Raw genomic sequence first — 19978 nt, 5'->3', positions numbered from 1 at the left:
CAGCATTGCGTGTTGCCACGTGACACTTTTACTAATGGTTGAAAATTATAGCTCATGTCAGTGTTGAACCATCAGTATTGATTCGGACACTGCTAGCAAGCAGAGTGTCTCTGATAGAGCTTCCAGCTCTGAAATTGAAATGTCGGATTCAGGATCAGAGCCAGTCGAGAGCATCGCAAAAGCTCTGTTTGGAGAGGTAAGTCACTTCGCACTGCATTCAATAAGCTTAAGTAATCTGCATGAACTTTCAAGGTTCCCACAATTGTCAATACGCAGGCGGCAGACCGCCAGAAAAAGCCTGCAAAGAGTAAGTCTGGCAGACCTCGGAAGACCAGAAATACTTCGTCCCGGTCACCAACGCCTCCACCACCTGTATGGGGCTCACAATACAGGCCTTCGAGTGTGAAAGAAAAGAAATATACTGCCGAAGTAAGAATATATTTTGTTCCTTTGTATTCCGAGTCTACTGAAACCAAAATTCGCTCAATAGATCCCCATGTGGGACTCTCCAATGACGAGGTCATCCTTTGGACCGCAGCCTCTCAAACACAGTAGCAAGAGCAATACACCCTCTCCCATAATACAAGTCAAGGAAGATGAGGAAGACCTTTCCATCCTCGATATCAAACCTGAGCCTGATGTGCCCCCGCATGTTGACACGATGGCTGATCTTGTCTACACGAAGACTGGGTCAGTGCGACTTACAGACCAGAACGTGGAGCTTCGCAAGGTGGTCCAACATGGTATCCTCGAAGTCAAAGCATACATTGTCTTCACTCACGGGTACCTCAAAATTGTGGCCAAGAACTCATATGCGCGGGAAATCTTACTTCAGGCTGTGAAACACCACGAGACAGTGCCAATTGAGAAACGGATGTATGTTGATGATGAGTATTTGTCGGCACTCGCCAATCTAGTAAGTAATCTGTCTTACTTTGATTTAATATTGACACCTGCTATAGATTGATGCTCGTGCTAGCCTCTTCCACACTGAAATCAAGGACGTCGCCTATAAATATACCCCAGGCTACTTTCGACTCGGCCGTAACTGTAAGGCTATCATTTGACTGTCTCCTTGCGGGTCATTCCTACATTTTTCCGCAGACATTTGATGTTAGTTTTTTTGCACAAGAATTTGACATCCCACTGACACCTCGCATCAAGACTGAGGGTCTTCCTTCTCCAAAACGACAGAAGCCATATCAAGGGCAGCCCATAGTCGACACTCTATACGAGACATTCTTCAAAAACTCGAAGTCAGTTGGTTTGCAGTTTGCTCAGCGCTTTCTTGACATTGCGGAGAACAAAACTGGTCAACCAGAAATCCCTATCCCCATGTTGGCCATGGTCAGCACAGCTGTAAATTCGTGTTCGCACTCATCTGTCCATTGACTCACTTCTTTGTTGTTAGATCCACGCTGTTCTCATTGCAAAGAAGAACAAGGCAGGTGAAGATTTTAAGTTCACTGGTAACCAATTCTGTGATATCTATACATACCACGTGGCATTGTTGGAGAGAATCCGAAGGATGGCTCCTGTCAAATTTCATAAAATGATGGCCGATATTTACGAGGAGGTCCAGTAAGTCCACATCCAATTTGGTATACATGTTGCTGACTTACTGTTGCTTACAGGCATTTCTGTCGTGACGCAATTGGAGTCTATGGCACTGATACCGATCTAGCATTCTTGGACCTTGAGGGAATGGATGACGAGTAGAATACCTCACTGACGCTGTGCCATATTTTGCAGGACATAGGACTTAATCTTCGATACCCCACTGCTCGCTATATCTCGCCACTCGCTATATCTCACTACTCGCTATATCTCACCACTCGCTATGTTTTCTCGTGCTTGTTTTGCTCATATGAGTCGTACATTACTGCATCAGCCTGATACCCGATTTTAATGATATTAATTTTTTCATGTACTCAAAGTGTGAAAGTCTTCCTATTAGTGTTTCCTAGGGCACGTAAAGGCTTTCCTAGGTGTCTACTAGGACACGTCAAATTGTTTTAAATGACAGCAAGGTATGGCTAATTAAAAATCAGCAATATAGTCTGGCCATTTAGTCTAGCCCATCTAATATGTCTAATACTGTCTAATATGTGCTAACTGCACGAAAAAAGATCTAATCCAAGCAGCTTTACCTAAGTTTACATGGGAGGGTTTTCCTGATGTATTCTGGTGGTTTGAACGGCACAGGACAGCTCTTGAAATATCTCAGCTTGCTCAATGCTCAGAGAGGACAGTATACAAAATGTCACATCCCTTGACCTAGTAATTAGGGTGTAAAAGCTTTGCCGGTTCCAGTAGCGGGATTATATTGTAAAATTACTTCGAGACGGTGGATGTACATCATGTATATTTGTCTTGGTGTTCGGTCAAACCCGAGTTCACCGCGACATTAAGTTCGTATTAGCAACCCCAGGTGAGCTATGCCAAACAATCCAAAATCCTGACACTGACATTGATGTATAATATGATAATTTCGGGTGTTCATGCGCAGAAACATCGACCCGAAGATACTCCATCCTGTACTAGGTAAGAATGAGTATCATGTGCAAGTAACTGAGACCGTTACAATATAAAACTCATACCTGCCCCCCGCAACTTGATCAGTTTCTATCAACATCTTCATAGCGCCTCCAGGTCAAGCACCATGAGTTTATTGAAGATCCCCTTCATCCTAGCTTCGGCCATTGGAACTCATGTATCGTTCACTTCCCCTTCTCCATCACCATCATCTAAAGAGAGTGTCGTGCCATCATTGTTCGAATTCATCATTAAATGGTGTATAAAACTTCGCTGCCCGGAGTTAATGAAGGTGGGTCAACCATCTTAATACCTGTCATTGTTTGTATTAATCTGTAGAAAATATAACAGATCAATATATGGGCAATATCGCTTGTTGAAGTGGCAAACATATTGGCCACGCGTATGGGTCCCTCGGATATTCCAGAAGGCATCAGTGGTGCTAGAGCTGTGCAGCTTTTGCATGCCCTCCACCCTACACCAATCACCCCCGCTTTCCTCGTCGGCAGTATTGCCATCGCGCTTGGTGGCGCATTAAGGCTCCATTGTATCTCGACGTTAGGAAAACTTTGGAGCTTCAATCTCAGCGTCAGAAAAGAGCACAGGCTTGTGACAAGCAGGCCGTACTCAGTGGTGCGCCACCCAAGCTACGCTGGTCTCCTTCTCCAAAGTGCTGGGACCATTGTCGCGTACGGAAGCCAAGGATCATGGATGAGGCAGTCCAGGATCTTGCAAGTGCCTTTCATCAAAGCATTAACGAGTATCACTTTCATACTTGTCATAATCCACACCTGGATTTCCCTCAGCCGTCCTGCACCGGAGGACCAAATGTTGCACGGCGCTCTGGGAGAAGAATGGGAGACTTGGGCAAAGAAAGTAAGATATCGGCTTGTTCCTGGAATTTATTGATTACACACATGTGGGTACTAGCTATAGGCACTGTGTGTTTGTTGGAAATTAACCTGTTTCAACACAGTCCATTATGATATACGGTTTTCTTTTCGTTTACACACCTTTGCTATCCTCGTTTGCTGCTTTTCCCAAATCTCTTATATTCAGCTTTCCCTAACGGGCCATTATGCTATGACATTTTATAACTTTACTTAGTTCCTTGCTCGCTCTTCATTGCAGTTGAACCTGAGTTGTTATTATGTGACACTGACTGACAAGAGTGAGAATAGCCGGCCGGGGAGTGCATCTGGACATCAACTCAAAGGCATGGTGGAATGATATTTGGTTTCTTTGTCAGTGTTGAGTTGAGGTCAAGATAAAAATGAGCAAAGGCGGACTAGGAGCATGTGGATCTACCCGCAAGGCATGGAGGGTTGCTGAAGTGCATCTGGTGCATTATTCTCACATGAAGAGCAGTGAATGAATGATGACATGCAAGTGAAGAGTGCATGTGGATGGAATGCCGAAGGCCTCGAGGGTTGCGGAAATTTGGTCACTTCACCACTGTCGGATCGAAAGCAGTGGGGAAGACAAAGGCGAGCAATGAGTGCATTTGCAGGGGAATGTGGGTGGGTACCACCCATTGGAGAGGCCTGAGAGCACGCAGGTTTAGATAAGAACTAAAAATTGAAATACTGATTACGCACATCAGCATCAGCTTCCATTTCAGCAAAAAACAGTAGTGAGAGCTCATCGACACCGCCAAACTGGCCAGGACATCGTGTAGCATCAACCTGAAATGCTACTGTTATAATGAATGCAAACACAGTGCACACTTCCAAAAATGACTTGTCACTGAGCGAAGAGCGGTGCGTGTGCTGTATTCTTGAGATCTCTCCTATTAATCTGTCTTTTGGTACCTAACAGTAGACATCATCAATAAGGGAAAGCAGGTGATATGTTGTCACTGACAGGATTGAAACCGACAGGAAATAAGTCCTCAAGGCCAGCTTTGTTAGGGATAACATGAACATCCCATGTGTACGCATCTTCATTTGCGTAGCCAGTCACTGGCATCTTTCCATCGGAAAAAAGAGCTACAGAGCGCAAAACCTCTTTGTGCTTGGAGGCGTGGTCCGACTGGGAGTCTGGGAGGTTGATGACGAGATTCCATAGACGCGCTGTTTTATCGAATGAAGCACTTGCTACTGGGTGGTTGTTCTAATACAAGTAGATGGCAGTGACGGCATGTGTAACTTTCAATTTGTTCAAAGCTTCAAGCTTCAAGCTTTCAACCCCAGTGAAAATCGACAAGAATGAGGTAGATATGTCGGAAATACATATTTTGGGTTGCCATTCCTTAAAATAGATTGAAAGGCTTCAATTTGCCGGCAGCATTACGATTGACTTGCAAGAACACCCGAAATTGCCATAAGCCGGTTGGCAGTGACCCATTTGGTCTTGTGTCTGCCTTCCAAGGCAGTGCTAAAATTTTAAGTGACATGCCTTGCAAGGCATCGAAAGACAGTTTCAAGCGCTAAAGTGTCTTCCAATAATTTATTTTTATTTCAAGAGAATTTCGACATGCAGCGCTAGTTTCAATTCGACCGGTAAAATTCAAACTATAGAAATCACATTGAAACTCTCAGAATTGAATTGCGGGTGGTTCAAAATACAGAATGGTTTTTACTAATAGACTAGTTGTTTATGGTATGGTAGACATAGCAGGAGAGCGGATAGGAAGATATAATGATGATGGAGTGCACCAGCGCCAGAAATGATTGAGGGCAGCTGGGAGTAACAGCAACAGCAACGAGAGGGTGTAGATCTGAATCGGGAGTGTCAGAGGCAGAATATTAATTCAAACGAAAAAATACCTGTTTTGTTATTGCTGTTGTTGCTGGAGCTGGAGCTGAATCAGATTCCTAATACCGCTCACAGACTGGTGGTGATGGCAATGAGAGCGGGTGGACAATGGTGAGGTCAGAGGCGACGGGATAAATTTAAAAAAAAATTAACAGTACCTTTAAGACAGTAGACTGTGCTGCTGCTTAGACTGTTGTTTGTTGGTGGATGGTCCAGTCTAGAGGCACATTGATGATTCAGAGCTGCAGCGACGTTGACGTTGAGCGAAATCGTAGTGATTATAATGATTGTCGATGGACTTAGAGAAATTGTGGTAGTTGGATTTCAAGAGACGAGGTAAACTTGGCATGACTGGAAATGTAGCTGCTTATTCAGCTGTTTGGTTGTATGTACTTCTAACCTAATTTAGTAGTGATTCTGACTGACGTCGTATCATAGTAAAGAAGATATTTGAGCGTGCAGAAAAAGATTGAGATAAACAGCGTGTGATCAGAATGAATCATTTCTTGCGGCCAGACCTACAGACCTCAGCACCTGTTTCGTCCTGGACCGCCTTGGCTTTAGTATGCCTTGGCTTTGGTTTGGGCTTTGGAGGGATAGCACCAACCGCAATAGCCTCGTCTGCCAACGCAAGATCTTGCATTGCCGAAGAAATGGAGTGAGTTTGTGCCCCAATGATAGGAGTAGGCGAGTGCAAGATGACGGGAGCTGTCGCAGAGACAGGTGGCAGTGTGTCAGGGGTGGTGACAGGAGTAGATGCTGGTAGTGCGACCGAGGCAGATGGGCATGCGACCAAGGCAGATGGCGGGTGCGCAGCAGAGGCAGATGGTGGGTACGCAGCAGAGGAAGATTGCGCAATATCCTGAGGTGCAATGATGGCAGTATCAAATGGAAAAGCAGGCCCTTCACCTCCCTCTTCCATAGCGCGCTCGAGTTCCTCTTCCCAGCTGTTGTAGGAGGTGCCGGTATCTGCCACATCCAGAGCGGCATGTGAGGATGAGGTTTCAGGAAAGAGGGCGTTGTTGAAAAAGTTTGTGATGTCTCGCGCCCAGGCACCTCCAGTCATTAGACGTTGGCGATAATAGTTGTGATATTGTTGGTACAGTATGTTGCTTTTTTCGCCTTTCGCATACAGATCCTTGTCACCTGAAAGAACAAATATTGCCTATCAGTGGAATATTAATCAGCACACACTCAGAGATACGACATTAAATGAATACTTACAACAACAGCAGCAGCAGCAATCATACCTGGAGTCGTATTCCATAATTGCCAAAGTTTGCCCTTGGTCTTTGGGGCTGGAGCGTAGGTGGCGGAGAGGGAGGATTTCCCGAAAAGTGCTACCTTTAAGACCTAAGTGTAATTGTAGAAGCGATCAGGACTTCGTTAATGTACATAGAATAACACACGCACCCGAACAAGCTTAGCCGTTTTGAGGAACTCGTCTTTGTTGGGACGCTCTGGATGAAGAAAGAGTACCGGCGCAAACTTTGTGTATTCGCCGTGGGGATTTACAAGCAAAGTTCAGCACTCTGGCTGGGTATCGCAAGGGTAGCCTCGGACAAAAAATTCAGATTTCAATCCGAAAATAGCACCTGCGCAAGACTTGACGTCTGAAACCATCTCTGAGCGAATGCCACTGACACCCTTTGCAAACTGTCAGAATTGAAATTAGTTGCAAGTTAATTGAAGTAAGCTGAGACATTCCCTACATGCGGTGCAAAGTTCTTGTAGCCCATCAACTCATGATCAATTTCTGGGATGAACTTGAATAACTCAGCCTTTACGCCGTCCTCTATTGACTGTGGCGACAGCCAACGCTCGCTACCAAAGAGTTCAATGTTAGGAGGCACATGCAGAGGAAAAATCCCGGCGTTAATCCATAGACAGTGCGTCATAGAATATTTACGCCCGTGAGCCCGTATAGTGTCTTCTTTGGCAGAGAGTGCAAGATCCTTAGCAGTCAAGTTTTTCCCCCGTCGTCCTTTGGCTGTAGTAGCTTCGAGAAGGGCGTTTCGTTTCAATAGTTCTCGACATTTGCCACGCATATTCAGCAGCAGATTCTGTGCCATTTCAAGCGCCTGTATGTATGTGAGTAGCGGGAAACGACACCGGTCACAACCACAAGACACACCTGTCGGACTTCCTGAATAGTTGCACCATCTCTAGCAGGCGCAATAGCAGCGCGTATCTCCACGAGATCTTCATCCGAGTCAGTGGAGTCAGAATCGGTCGAGTCCTCATTGGCGTGTGAATTGCTTTCGAAGTCTGAATCATCTTCAGCAAATTGGTTTCGCTGTGGTTGAGGCATGGTTCAAAGGGCGATGAGGTGCAACTTGGCCTGAGACTATCAATTTTTCCATAAGATGTTTATATACAGTATAATATACAAACACGTACTGAGGCTCGTGGTCCATTGAATGTAATGTAAACGCACACCCTATTACTTACCTCCATGAGTCTAGACCAGACACGTCTTATCGCTGGCAGGAGGAAGCACGACGTAATCGATACTTAGGTGAGGGTGTTGAAGATTTGATGGGTGCCTGGCGGATTCAGAGATTATTACTACATCACGACTGCAGTTGTAGATACGGGATCACACACCTTGACACTGCATCAAATGAGCAACAAATAGGAAGAGTTGTACGTCATTGTTCGTGTGACTTTGGAGGCAAGGATAGCGGATACGAACAAGTGGTGACCCGGGGATCCCTGGGCAGTGGAATTCCGGGAAAACAAGAATCTGGGCGCTGGAGAAGGATGAGCGCCGTTTCGTGCGGTGTAAGGTGTATTAATGAAAGAGGGAGTTTGACAAGGATTGGGGATGGCATGAGGGAGTTTGACCTTGTGAGTTAGATGAGGATTGGGGGTGGGGGCGCAGGAAAGTGTGGGCCTCCATTACCCTAGAAGGACCTCAAAAGTTTCGCACGGAGGAACATGTCCGTGTCAACGAGATCGACAAGAAAGAAATCACGATCATGATCATGATCTGGCACAAGTAAGGCGCCGCGAACGATAGACTGCAGAGAAATAAATTCCGAGGAGGCTAGAGGTCGTGTGCGAAGGCGAGTCAGCCCCAGATCACGATCCACACCACCTCTGGAACCAGTGGGAGCATCCATGGGTAGGACTAATGCGAGTTCGAAAGTGTGATTGCTGACCGTGAACTTGAACATGAACAATAGCCGAACAAAGATGCACTTGTCGATCCCATCCTTGTCTAGAGTGCGGATCAAGGCACAATCACGACGTTCGCACCCATGGAAGTTCAGATTACATCGGAGGTAGTCAGTAGTCAGTTTCCAGTCGACAATAGACTCATAGTTTACTTTGAGGTAGCGATGTTCTTGGAGCTATGATAAACCATAATTAGCAGATATTCAGAACGATGCGGGTGAATGAACGAACCTTGTCGTTAGCTGTAGGCCGCAACCATGTAACACCATCGGCCAAAGGAATATCGTTTGATGCAACGAAAGTGTTGAGAAACTTGGTGAATTTCTTTCGGAAATCCTGGAAGGCACGGTTAGATGTGTTGCCTTCCTCCACTGCAGCGAGAGTGACAGGAACTTGAGGAGCGCCAATATGAAGATGGCCTGCGAATGGTTGATCGTCTAGTGTATCCTCGTCTTCAAGTTGTCCCTGTGACATTGTGCGTTTGTGCCGATCTTCATCGAGGTAGGAAATACGACTGCAGATTAGTTCGGAGACCAGACTGATGTGATCAAGCTTGAGGACCTGTGTGTTGGTGTTGGTGTTGCGGGCAGTTTTAATTAAGGGACAATTGTGCACCTGATTGGCAACATCCTTGCGGTTTGTTTGGCGTAAATATGCTCGCTTCAATGGTCCATGTTGTTTCTCGTTCGGTCGAGTACTGAAGTTGCGGACCGCTCCTTTCGCACGAATGTCGGGGAAAGCATGTGTCAGAGCATGCACCTTAGGGAAATTCCAGTTCTTCGTCAAATCTTCGCCCTGGATGTCGATATATGCCTGAAAATATGTTAGATACAACTAAAAGTCAAAGGAAAATGGTATATACATACATGTAAGCATGTCCCGAATACTCGAAGCTCTGCTTCGCCAGCAGTGAGTGTTGCTTCGGTATGCACATCGAGCGCTATGTACATAGTCAGTCGCAGGTAGCTACCTATACACTGCATTAGGGCATAGCCAACAGGATCTTCACTGCGCTTCAACACATTTTGTGCTGAGTACAGCATTTGCTAGAGTCCAGAGAATGTTAGTAGGTATATTGATATACAATGTCGAATAGTGTACCTTCGCAATATCTCTGAGTTTGTTGCCATCGCTAAATGATATTGTCATGACGGACTTGAAATGATTCAAGTCACGCCATCTTGGAAACGCTTCGAACCTGCAGAGTCTTGTAAGCGATATTAATGTAGAAGGTAATATGAAATATACTTACTGTTTATCGATTTTCGCCTCGGCCTCACGACCAAGTGCCTTTGCACAGACTTTGAGCTCCCCGAAAAGGTGGTTGCCCCAGTTACCAATGTCATTGACATGTAAGGGATCGAATGAGAGCGTCTCATGAGGATCGGAGTTGTTGACTTCCCAGAGCGCATTCTAATGGTAGTCAATTGAGTGAGCTTATGAACGAAATCAAAACACAAACCGCAATGGGGCGTAAACCATGCACCTTCAGGACTTCTGCCCCAGCAATGCGGTCCCTCAAATACAGCTCTAAAAAAGCTTTTGCGTCTTCGACAGTTCGAGTAGGATATGTTGCGTTGAGGTCAGAAAGTTTCGTCGAGGGAATACAACAGACAGGGCAGGGACAATTTGAATGTAGCCCGCGAATTAATGCCATCACGCATCTGTAAAATGTTAGTTAGCATGATGTAATACAAGCCTCAAGAATACACACTGTTCTTCATAATCTGCGGACAGAAGTAGGATTAGTGGGTATAGCCATCGCATGATGGCGTCAAAGCATCTGTGCGCAAAGCCTGTTTTGGAGTACAGGATGATGGATTCCAACAACTTGATGAACGCCTTATGCCAGACAACGCGTTTCATGTTCGTGTAATTGAGTTTTCCATCTTCATTGGAATCTGTAGGAACCTGTTGAATTAGAACTTGTTATGCGGACCTACTAATATTATGATTGATACTCGAACACTCACAATCGGCAGCCAGCCCACCACACGACCTCCTCCAATTCCGTCACTGTTTCTTATGTGAACGGGAAGATTTGCGCAACGAGCTATCACTGGGTATGCCTTCACGTGCCCAGATGAAGTGAGATGTGTTTTGTCGGCGTAGAGGATGAAGGCGAATGGAACACCGTTGTTCGGCAACGATGACTATGATAGATCGAGTACAGATATAACACATATATTAGCAGCATACTACAAAACATGAATACATAATAGTGCATACTTGAATTCGCCACCACCGATCTGCGGTCCAAGGCTCGTGAATAAACCGTTTAAAGTCAGTACCATCGTGCTTGTACAAACGTTGCGCGTCCCAAACGAAGTGCGGTGCCAACAGGGGATCTTGCAACAAGTCCATAGCCCAATCCCACAGCGGCCGTGTATGTACGTCGAATTCGATTTCCTCCTTCTTGTAAGGGACGGAGATGACGTGCTTCTCGAACTGTACGAATTATACCTGAATACTCAGTAAGCAGAGTGAATGAAATTTAAAACATCTCACAGTCGTCATTTGAGTGGCTGCTCGATCCCAGGCCTTCGACACTTCAGTGTGAGATCTGAACATAAACTTCGCTTGTCCCTCAGCAATCTGCCATATCAACTGCAGCATTTTGTCGGTTTGATCCTTATTGAGTGCCGCTTGGTGGGCAAGTTCTGCGAATTCGAAATCTGCGCGGCATGTAAAGGGTTGCCAAGGTGTGTTGTCGACGATGGGCGTGGAACTGGCCTCTGCCTCAACAGGGTGTCCAAAGGTGGAAAAGGTCTCAATGGCAGGGGCACGTCCACTGTTTAGGTGATATTCAGTTTTGAATGTATCACAAGCGATAGGGACTGCAGTTGCTACCGCAGACCTGCTTGTCAACATGCTTGTGTCTGAGCCCGATCCTAATAATAAAACATTATATGTAAGTTAGAAACAAAACGTGCAAGAGTGATACACATACGTAGACAGGAATCCCCCCCAATGCTCATAACACCATCCTCCACGTCACCAAACGCGTTGTCGTCGGCACCTTCGACATTTTCTATGTCATAATTGGCATGCTGATCATCCACTGGCTGTGAAGGTCCAGTAGTGTCAGCCACAGCTACCTTGTGTCCATTTCGGAGGTGTCGTTTATCCTTTCGATGTTCTGATCAACATATGTCAATATAAAATCTGACGCATCGTAACGTTTGAAGTCCAACGAACTAAGTAAATGAATTGGAACGATGGCGTACCTTTCCTTTGGGCCTCAACTACCTGAGCTGCAATATCAGCAAACTCCTTGTCGCGCCGTTTCTTCTCCCGCTTGCGTGAACAGCTCCCCTCGTGTGACTTGATGCTACGAGCAGAAAATGATCTCTGACAGAGCTTACATCGGACCTGTGCAGAGGATTGAGTTGTTGACTGTACATAGGCCCGTCCTTGTGTAGATGACATCTAAAATACAGAAATAACAAGAGATTGATTGATGATTGATGATCGAAGGCGAATCAGTGATTGCAAGTGTGATGCAGCAGTCTAAGGGCAATATGATATTATGATATGTCACCAAGAACGTTGATGCGGCTGATTATTAATATAAACTGTATAGTCCTTCTAAGCCAATTCCAAGCCCCTTGGACCTTTGTCAGCCTGTTGAAACGCAGCACGGCATCTTGCGAGGCACCAAAAGAAGTCGGTGCCTTTGCCAGACACTCGAAATAGACTCAGTCCGACTTGAAACTCGGATGCAATGAGGTTGGAAGGCATCACAATTCAGTCCAAATATAGCAGCCTTCCAAGCCCCCTTTAGAAATTTCCGACATAGGTAGCAATAGACGTCTAAGTACAGAATGAGATAGATAGAAATCTAAGAAATTCGAGATGGTAAAACTCTAATTTTGTGCAAAATGCAAAGAACCTTTGCAAAGGTAAAAAAGCAAGCATGTCAAACTTTGTTTGCACACTTTGTAACGAACTTTTGACAAACTTTGCATATGCATGCAATATTGCACATGTACATGCATATTGTAGGTGCATAACTTCTTGCATTTGCACATATGTTAACTTTATCATATCCGAGTGACCGAGTCGGTGCAGTTGAACCACATGCATCTTCTCCTCCGCCCACCATGTCATTCATCCCCGCCACGACCCCTGCTCAACACAATCACTCCCTTGTGTTTCTAGCACAACTCGACAACCACGAGCCTGAGATTTCTCTACTTTGCTTGAACTAATCTCGTCCCCTGCGCTTCCCAATAGCATAGCGCCCCGAAAACCTCTTTGTCTTCGTCAAACTAATATACAGCAGCCTTCTGATCTCTGTACTGCGGGTGTGTTCTACAAATTCATTAATATTCTTCAACTACTTATCTTCATCAAGCGCATCGTTGGCACTACACCCGACCGCGAGCCAACCCCTCCACCACGAATGGACAAAGGCAAAGAGAAGGAAGTTGTTGCTGTCGAGGTGAGTCTCTCATTGTAGTACATGTTGTGCCTGGCACTAATTTCACGTGTCTGATCTTACAGGTTAAAAACCCTCTGTAAGTCATCAATTCTATTGATGCGCTACACTGATGCGATCAATTCATTTAGCTCTAATCTTGTCCTCAAACCTCAGCCCAGACCCATTTCACAGAAACCCCCCTCCACCTTCTATTGTTTCCTCAAGTTTAGGATCCAACCCTGCTGTAGTGCCGCCCTCCACCAACATCACACCAATCTCCAGGCCAGAGATCTCATCGAGTTCTGATTCAGCTTCCCTTGCTGTAAAAATGGAACTCGTTGGAGTGACCCATGCCGAACAAACGAAACCCATGATCGACTTGAAGCCTGATGCCATCAAGAAGCAACAGCCAAGTACCAAGCCGATGCGCGTGAGCCCCAAGATCACGGCGCGGTGAGTTCTATATATTATTTTCATAGCAAGATTAACTCTATCATTCTAGGAATCTTTGCGCCCTCAAGTGGCAATCAAATGGCATTCAAAAGGAACCAGCGAGCGTCTTTGCGACTTACTGGAATGGGTTGTCTACTGCCGACAAAGAGGTGCATCATTTTTTTTCTTATGTTAACATCTATTTAATTCTGTCTACAATTGTTCTAGTTATACAAGCGCAAAGTATCTGTTCAGGTGAGTTCTGTTGCCTGCATTCTATCACATGTACTGACCAAGTGTCCTATAGGTGGCTTCCTCGGGACTGGTTCAAGTGGACGACAACCACGATGACTAGAGGGCATATGGCGGGATGGTGGGATGGCGGGATGGTGGGATGGCGGGATGGCGGACGAGGTGCACAGCGATACCCTACTCACCTAATGATAGCGATACCTATAGATAATGTCATTTGCTCTCATTAGATTTGTTTTTGGATCAAATCAAGTGATATTTCGTATGTAAATGTGTATCGGTAGGTCTAAACAGATTGAGAATCGTATCTAAATGTCTAAATTGTTTCTCGATGTCATTCTTTTTCTGTCTCGAAAAGTCTCATTTGTCTAAATACATTGAAATACATCGATAGATTTCATGGGCCTTTATTTTTTAGATATCTATATATGTATATCTACCCGATTCTTGTCGATTTTCACTGGGTTTCAACGATGGCCGCTAACTTCTAAGTAAACTCGTAATCAACTTTAGGCTGGTCACGAGCCTAGCTGCTAAGTGGCAGTGTCGAATATCCTAATCAGGCGAGATGGCCTGGAAGTAGTGTACGGTCAATTTGGAACTGTCCGAAATTCACAGGGTAAATTTACAGTGCGCCCAAAGGCCTTCAAATTCACCACTGTGAATTACCGTAAATTAACATGTCTGTAAATTAACGCTATTTTACAGGTGAATCAGGTCAAATGTACTGTGAATTACAGTGAATTAGGTGAGTTATTCAACTTTCCACTCGTCCCAAGCAGAAGGGTCAGGGACGGACGGAGACAAGGTTTTTGCGGCCTTCTTTGTTGGTGCAGAACCCGACTGGTGCACACAAATCAATACTGCTGGATGCCGCAAGCACGAACAAATCTTTCTTCACTGTCCTAAACTCTGAAAGAGCAGCTGGACCATCCAACCAATCTGCGTCATTGTCAAACTCTGCTGAGTCCGAGTCCGAGTCCAAGTCCGAGTCCAAGTCCACTGTCCTTGCTTCAGGTGGAGGAGGCATTCGACCAGCAGGAGGCAAATCTTCAGCGGACCGCTTGCCAAGGATAGTGGATTCCATATCATGCCACTTGACGAGAGGTTTGTATGGTGTTTTTAGTTTCTGTGTAGTCAGTATGAGACTGAGAACTTAACATGCGAAAAAATGTTACTCACATTAGAATCAAAGGAATGGTTTCGGGGAGATTTTGAAGATAAAGAGATAGTAACTGTAGCTTATTTCTCGTTTCACAATTCATGGTTGCGAATGTTATGCCCTAGCCCTAGTGCAGATACTTTGCGAGATTCACAGATTCACCACCACGGAGACGCCCATCGGATTGGCAAATTCCAAATTCACCCAAATTTACACCCCCAAAATGCCCTTCGAGATTCACATGCTGATTAACACTAATTTACAGGTGTAAATTTACGCCTGTAAATTTACACCCCTCTATTTGACCGTACACTACCTGGAAGAGTCAAGCTTCAAGGTTCAGTACAGGAGAAACCATCGCCCGTGGCTCAGCACTCAGGTAAGAATGGTGGAAACATGAGCTGATATATATATCCAGCTTATACCCGTGACTTAGGATGGTGCAGGGGAGCTCAAACGGCGCCCTTGCCATTGCCTTCTACGTCCCGAAACTAACACGCCTACCAAAGGTAGCACATTCTTACACTCCTTTGCACTGGTTCTTATCAAAGTCTCAATCTAACACACGGGTCAAAATTGCGGCCTAAGGAAAGTTGCCGTGTTTGAGTGAGTGGCACTGTACAGCGGGGGCAGAAGAACATCAGGGAAAGCCTTCCCCCCGAAATCGAGGTAATTTCCAGTAAATCCCTGGTTTTCCTTTGATTTTCAGCGAAATCATGTTTTACTGTTTTATTTAAGTCCGGTCATAGTTTCAACGAATTAGTTCGAATTCACTCGTCGGTCATTGTCAAAATACACGAAAATCAACATTATATTGGATCAGAATGGCCTGTCAGTATGTACGAACAACTATCAAAATGTACAAAGTGAGATCAGTAATACATGGGTATCCGCGGGTGCACATGGCACAACAACCTTAGTTCAATCCTCGGACATTGCACTGAGATCGAGGTAGTCGAAGTTGCTCAGCGCACCAGATGGCAGCAACACATTGTCCGACACACTAACATAGTATGTTAATGGCAGGCATTCAATCAGAGGATGATGAAACGCACCAGACAGCCTTGTAAAGCCGTGCCATCAGCGCATGATACTTCTTTTTACCGCCTTCAAAGATCCGAGTGAGGGTTGCTTCATGGGCTTTGTAAATGCTAATGTAGACAGTAGCATTGAATGATTTGACTTGAGAGCTTGACGGTGGATTGCCGCTCCTCCAGTCCATCAGTATGGCATAGATCTGCAACAACCGTCACATTTAGTAAGTATTCATCTAGAAAATACAAATAAAAAACATACAACAGTTGCAATCAAGGCAACCATAGCTATGGGGAGCTCCAGCTCATCATTGCCATCTAAGACCGACACAAAATCTTCATGTGATTGAACTCCGATCGAGTTCTCGCCGTCGAACAATGACTGATGTAGCGTATCGATCATGGCCTCGTCGCAGAAAGGTTGATCACCAAGGACTTTACCCTGGGCAGTGACATCAATATCGACAATGAAACATGACACTAACCACTCACATTTTGGTTAGTCGGAAAAATATACTTGTGACTTTTCAGGAGCTCTTCGACCTCATTGGAACAACCTCTCCGAAGTGCGAATCGAGACACAACGATTTGATGAGCGAGCTTTTTGATACCAGTGCGGAAAGCACTAAGCCGTCCCTCAGGCTTCAAGCAAGAGCATCAGCGTCGAGTTCATACCAAAAACAAACACGAACAATACTAGCAAGAGCAACTGCAAAGTCAGTGTCATGTTTAAGCCTCTTCAATATAGCCCTTTCTTTATGCTTGTAGGCAGCATTACTGACTGCTTGCATAGCCTTGGTTCATTTCTCGGTGATAGTAGGGAATGCATTCTCGAAGATAGCAGATTTCTTGAGTTCAAAGACAGCCGTCTTCAAAACCATCTGTACGCGTGTGTTCTGAGCCTTGAGGTTGATGGAGCTGTCTGCTTCGTAAACTAGATTAGTGAACTCAGGCCATTTGAAAGGCGCATAAGTGTTGGATGTGTCACGTGGTTCCAGTCCGGGGGTTGTGACAGCGATGGAATCATCTAAGTCATGTGACGGCTGTGCAAACTGTGGTCTCTACAAAGCAAAAATCAGAAATAATCGTGAATCGGGCCAGTGAAAGGGATTGTTAGGTCACCTCAATCTGTTGTCGTCCTTCGAGCTTGCTCCTTTTCTTCTTCTCGTCAGGCTCGCATTTGACCTTGACTGAGTCAGCTGTGACCGTGACGAGTTGGCCCACCGGATCATCATCATCCCATGTTGATGCAGCGGCTGAACTATCACTGTAACGTGAAGCAAGGCGGGGTGGAACAAAACGCGGAATCTGACATTGTACCAATTTGTAAGTGACTATCAGCTAGTAAATTTGAAATCTCATGCACCTCTTTCATTAGTACCTCATGAAGATTCTCCGGGGTTTTAGACAGTAAGTCTGAGATATCACTGTCGTCTTCAACTTCCACATTGACATCTGACTTATTGGATTCAGAGTCGCTGATACCATATTCACTCGCAGAGTCGTCGGTGTCAACTGACACACCATTGTGACTCGTGAGAGTGGAAGCTACACCTATTTTAAGTTGAGTATCACTTCGACTCGGTTTTAAAGAGGCCACACATACTGCTTCTCTCATGACCACCACCTTCAACTGCTTTCTGTGTCTTTTCGACTGCTTTCAGTGTCTTCCTTACTGACTTTGTTGCAGGCGCAGACAGAAGCTCAGTCACCGTTGGTGCACGCTTGCGATTATTGCTGGTTGTATCATTCCAGACTGACATAGGTATATAGCATAATTTTTTTTGCACAATATGGGTTTAGGCGCTCACCTTTGCGCTCCAGTGCTTTTTTCTTTGAAGACCGTTGCAGCTCTTTGCGAGAATGTGAGTTTTTTTGGGTCTGATTATGACAGCCTCTGTACTCACTGCTATCTGCGATGTCATCAGCTATGTCTGGGGTTATGACCTCAGCGCCGGAAGACACTTGTCTCGCCGCTACTTTCTCTTTCTTTTTAGCATTCCGCTTCTGAGCAGCTATCTCAGATGGATGGGGAGGCATTTTAAAAGGTGAATGAGTGTTTTCTCTTTTCAAAGAGTGTACTGCTACGAAATTGAATGATACAGGACGCTGAGGGTAAAAAGAATGTAGTGGTCAAGTTGGTGGGCAGTGTTAAAGAAAAAAGTTCATAGTCCGCTGAACTTTGCATGGGCAGGGTTGCAGGGTTGCGCTGGGGCAGGGTTGACAAAGTTCGTAGTCTGCTGAACTTTGCTTGAAGCTTTGTTTGTGGCTGTAGGTTGTCTTTGTTACGGCCCTTGTTTTTTTACCACCAGAATGATCTCAGTGGCCTTTCTCGTGTCAGTGGAACAGAACACAACCAAATCTGCCGCTTTTTGCTCGGTATCATTGATATCCGATTGCCTGGAAATCTTGACAGTGGTCGCCTTATTCGTGCTGTTCGTGCCATCCTCGACTTCCTTTACCTCGCTCAGTACCCTTGCCACACCAATCAAACTCTCGCGCTTCTCACTGAAGCCCTGACTCGCTTTCATGACAACAAAAGCATCTTTGTCGATCTCGGCATTCGAGCGAATTTCAACCTTCCAAAACTCCATTTCTTCCGTCATTATGTGCATATGATCAAACTATATGGCACGACTGACAACTACAACACCGAGTACACCGAACGCTTACATATTGATCTCGCAAAGGATGCTTACAGAGCTACTAACCATAAAGACGAATATACGCAAATGACACTCTGGCTTGAAAGACGCGAGAAGATGTTATGGCACAATAATTTCGTCCAATGGCGCCTTGCTGGTGATCCTCCTCCACAAGACAGGTTACCGCCCGACATGGACTATCGTCGCTCGATCAAGATGACGAAACACCCAACTATTAGACATGTTCCATTGGATAGTGTAGTTCGCGACTATGGCGCCACTTTTTTCACTGAAGCATTAGCTTGTTATGTCGTTCGCACAAATCAACCTGGCCTTTCTCCAGCGCAACTTGAACAAGAAGCTTCCCATGTCATCCTTCCCTTCCAGACTGTTGCCGCATTCCATAGGGTCAAGTTCCACGCAATCAATGCTCACGGACATCGTGATTCAACCGTTACCATGGATTCAGTGCACTGTCAGCCACCACGAAAGGACAAAAGAAGGCAGATAGTTCCTGCGCGCTTCGACACGGTTTTAGTTAACAAAGATGGTGGTGGGACGACAGGTGTTGATGGTGCATGTTTTTTGTACTAATCCCTTGTAACATCATGCTAATATTTGATCATCAATATCAGGGTATCGTGTTGCACAAGTGCGCATCATCTTCATGCTGACAAGCCAGGCTACAGCTGCCTTATTTCGCACACCTGGAATTTTGCCTACCCACTTTGCATATGTGGAATGGTTCACGCCATTCGGGCAGCCTGAAGCAAACCATGGTTTGTATAAAATTTCCCGCCTCATTCGTAATGGAGAGCGTCTGGCAAGCATCATTGACATTTCTGATATTCGCAGGAGTGTACATCTTATTCCAAAATTCGGCCCTGTAGCACCTCGTGAATGGACCAGTAGTACCGTTCTGGAGCTTTGTTCTACCTTCTTCGTAAACTCGTTCAGCGACAGGCATGCTTATTTAACTATTATCTGACTAGTACTAGAATCGACTACATTCATCTGAAATACAATGATTTCTGTGAAAATACTACATTTCCTGGAATTCAACCGTTTTAAGCTCGAGTTTGAATATTTCGGTGAATTTCCTGGCAGAGGCTTTCCCTGATGAACTACACATCCATCACCTGTTCCCCTCGATTCCTGTCCGCCACAGGTTACTACAGTAACGTACATTCATGTACTGGAAAGGTACGAGTGGACTCAATTAGATGATCAAGTCAGTGGCGATGGTGACCTCGTGAACGTCTTCGGTCAGCAGCTCGACACCACCATCCTACCGTCGCCTTTTTATTCGCGGTTTTATGAGATGTGGAGGACAACGGACTATGTCGACGATGACAATGAATTGGACAAGGAGCGTAGTATGAAGAAGGTAGGGGGTCCTGCATGAGTTTCATTTCAAGTTCTCTTCTCTCTGATGTACCTGTCCTGACGTTCTATGAGTTTCATCCTATCAGCTAATAGTGTCGCATCCGAAAGCGGACTACGAACCCATGCCATTTCTTGATGGAAAAGAACGCATCCCTAGATCTTTCAGGTGCAA

The 19978-nt window shown here is 45.3% G+C and overlaps 8 protein-coding genes across 8 annotated transcripts; 4 read left to right on the top strand and 4 right to left on the bottom strand.

The window, feature by feature from the left end:
* Positions 1-139: 139 nt before the first annotated feature.
* On the top strand, positions 140-1719 carry F5891DRAFT_1194967 (uncharacterized protein; the record flags this gene model as incomplete). The annotated part of the gene is made up of 8 exons (XM_041368030.1): positions 140-196; positions 253-429; positions 491-876; positions 963-1050; positions 1105-1113; positions 1165-1359; positions 1412-1581; positions 1635-1719. The coding sequence occupies 8 exons, from the start codon at positions 140-142 to the stop codon at positions 1717-1719; spliced, it is 1167 nt and encodes a 388-aa protein (XP_041220240.1).
* Positions 1720-2662: 943 nt separating this feature from the next.
* F5891DRAFT_961232 (uncharacterized protein) lies at positions 2663-3444 on the top strand (the record flags this gene model as incomplete). Its single annotated transcript, XM_041375798.1, has 2 exons — positions 2663-2827; positions 2887-3444. 2 exons carry the CDS (start codon positions 2663-2665, stop codon positions 3442-3444), a joined length of 723 nt encoding a protein of 240 aa, XP_041220239.1.
* Positions 3445-5057: 1613 nt separating this feature from the next.
* Positions 5058-7603, bottom strand: F5891DRAFT_1175948 (uncharacterized protein; the record flags this gene model as incomplete). Its single annotated transcript, XM_041365745.1, has 7 exons — positions 5058-5254; positions 5819-6457; positions 6517-6645; positions 6706-6752; positions 6888-6948; positions 7005-7373; positions 7427-7603. 7 exons carry the CDS (start codon positions 7601-7603, stop codon positions 5132-5134), a joined length of 1545 nt encoding a protein of 514 aa, XP_041220238.1. The 3' UTR covers positions 5058-5131.
* Positions 7604-8198: 595 nt separating this feature from the next.
* F5891DRAFT_1194964 (uncharacterized protein) lies at positions 8199-11901 on the bottom strand (the record flags this gene model as incomplete). The annotated part of the gene is made up of 12 exons (XM_041368029.1): positions 8199-8648; positions 8704-9285; positions 9339-9518; positions 9574-9670; positions 9725-9885; positions 9935-10136; positions 10187-10383; positions 10446-10625; positions 10702-10920; positions 10981-11363; positions 11423-11611; positions 11700-11901. 12 exons carry the CDS (start codon positions 11899-11901, stop codon positions 8199-8201), a joined length of 3042 nt encoding a protein of 1013 aa, XP_041220237.1.
* Positions 11902-12575: 674 nt separating this feature from the next.
* Positions 12576-13682, top strand: F5891DRAFT_1194963 (uncharacterized protein; the record flags this gene model as incomplete). Its single annotated transcript, XM_041368028.1, has 7 exons — positions 12576-12623; positions 12758-12916; positions 12979-12992; positions 13070-13348; positions 13398-13497; positions 13556-13582; positions 13635-13682. The coding sequence occupies 7 exons, from the start codon at positions 12576-12578 to the stop codon at positions 13680-13682; spliced, it is 675 nt and encodes a 224-aa protein (XP_041220236.1).
* Positions 13683-15662: 1980 nt separating this feature from the next.
* On the bottom strand, positions 15663-16502 carry F5891DRAFT_1194961 (uncharacterized protein; the record flags this gene model as incomplete). Its single annotated transcript, XM_041368027.1, has 5 exons — positions 15663-15744; positions 15797-15978; positions 16038-16217; positions 16268-16417; positions 16473-16502. The coding sequence occupies 5 exons, from the start codon at positions 16500-16502 to the stop codon at positions 15663-15665; spliced, it is 624 nt and encodes a 207-aa protein (XP_041220235.1).
* A 73-nt stretch (positions 16503-16575) lies between these two features.
* F5891DRAFT_1281493 (uncharacterized protein) lies at positions 16576-17917 on the bottom strand (the record flags this gene model as incomplete). The annotated part of the gene is made up of 6 exons (XM_041370474.1): positions 17683-17917; positions 17587-17628; positions 17382-17531; positions 17157-17329; positions 16898-17083; positions 16576-16836 (listed from the first exon to the last, which is right to left on the bottom strand). The coding sequence occupies exons 1-6, from the start codon at positions 17813-17815 to the stop codon at positions 16576-16578; spliced, it is 945 nt and encodes a 314-aa protein (XP_041220234.1). The 5' UTR covers positions 17816-17917.
* Positions 17918-17961: 44 nt separating this feature from the next.
* On the top strand, positions 17962-19898 carry F5891DRAFT_1254799 (uncharacterized protein; the record flags this gene model as incomplete). The annotated part of the gene is made up of 3 exons (XM_041369964.1): positions 17962-18003; positions 18088-18994; positions 19056-19898. 3 exons carry the CDS (start codon positions 17962-17964, stop codon positions 19406-19408), a joined length of 1302 nt encoding a protein of 433 aa, XP_041220233.1. The 3' UTR covers positions 19409-19898.
* Between the last annotated feature and the right edge of the window lie 80 nt (positions 19899-19978).

This window comes from Suillus fuscotomentosus (genome assembly GCF_016647785.1).
Source record: "Suillus fuscotomentosus strain FC203 chromosome Unknown F5891scaffold_76, whole genome shotgun sequence".
NCBI lineage: Eukaryota > Fungi > Basidiomycota > Agaricomycetes > Boletales > Suillaceae > Suillus > Suillus fuscotomentosus.
The sequence above is the reverse complement of the archived record's forward strand: the minus strand, read 5'-3'. Positions and strand labels throughout refer to the sequence as shown.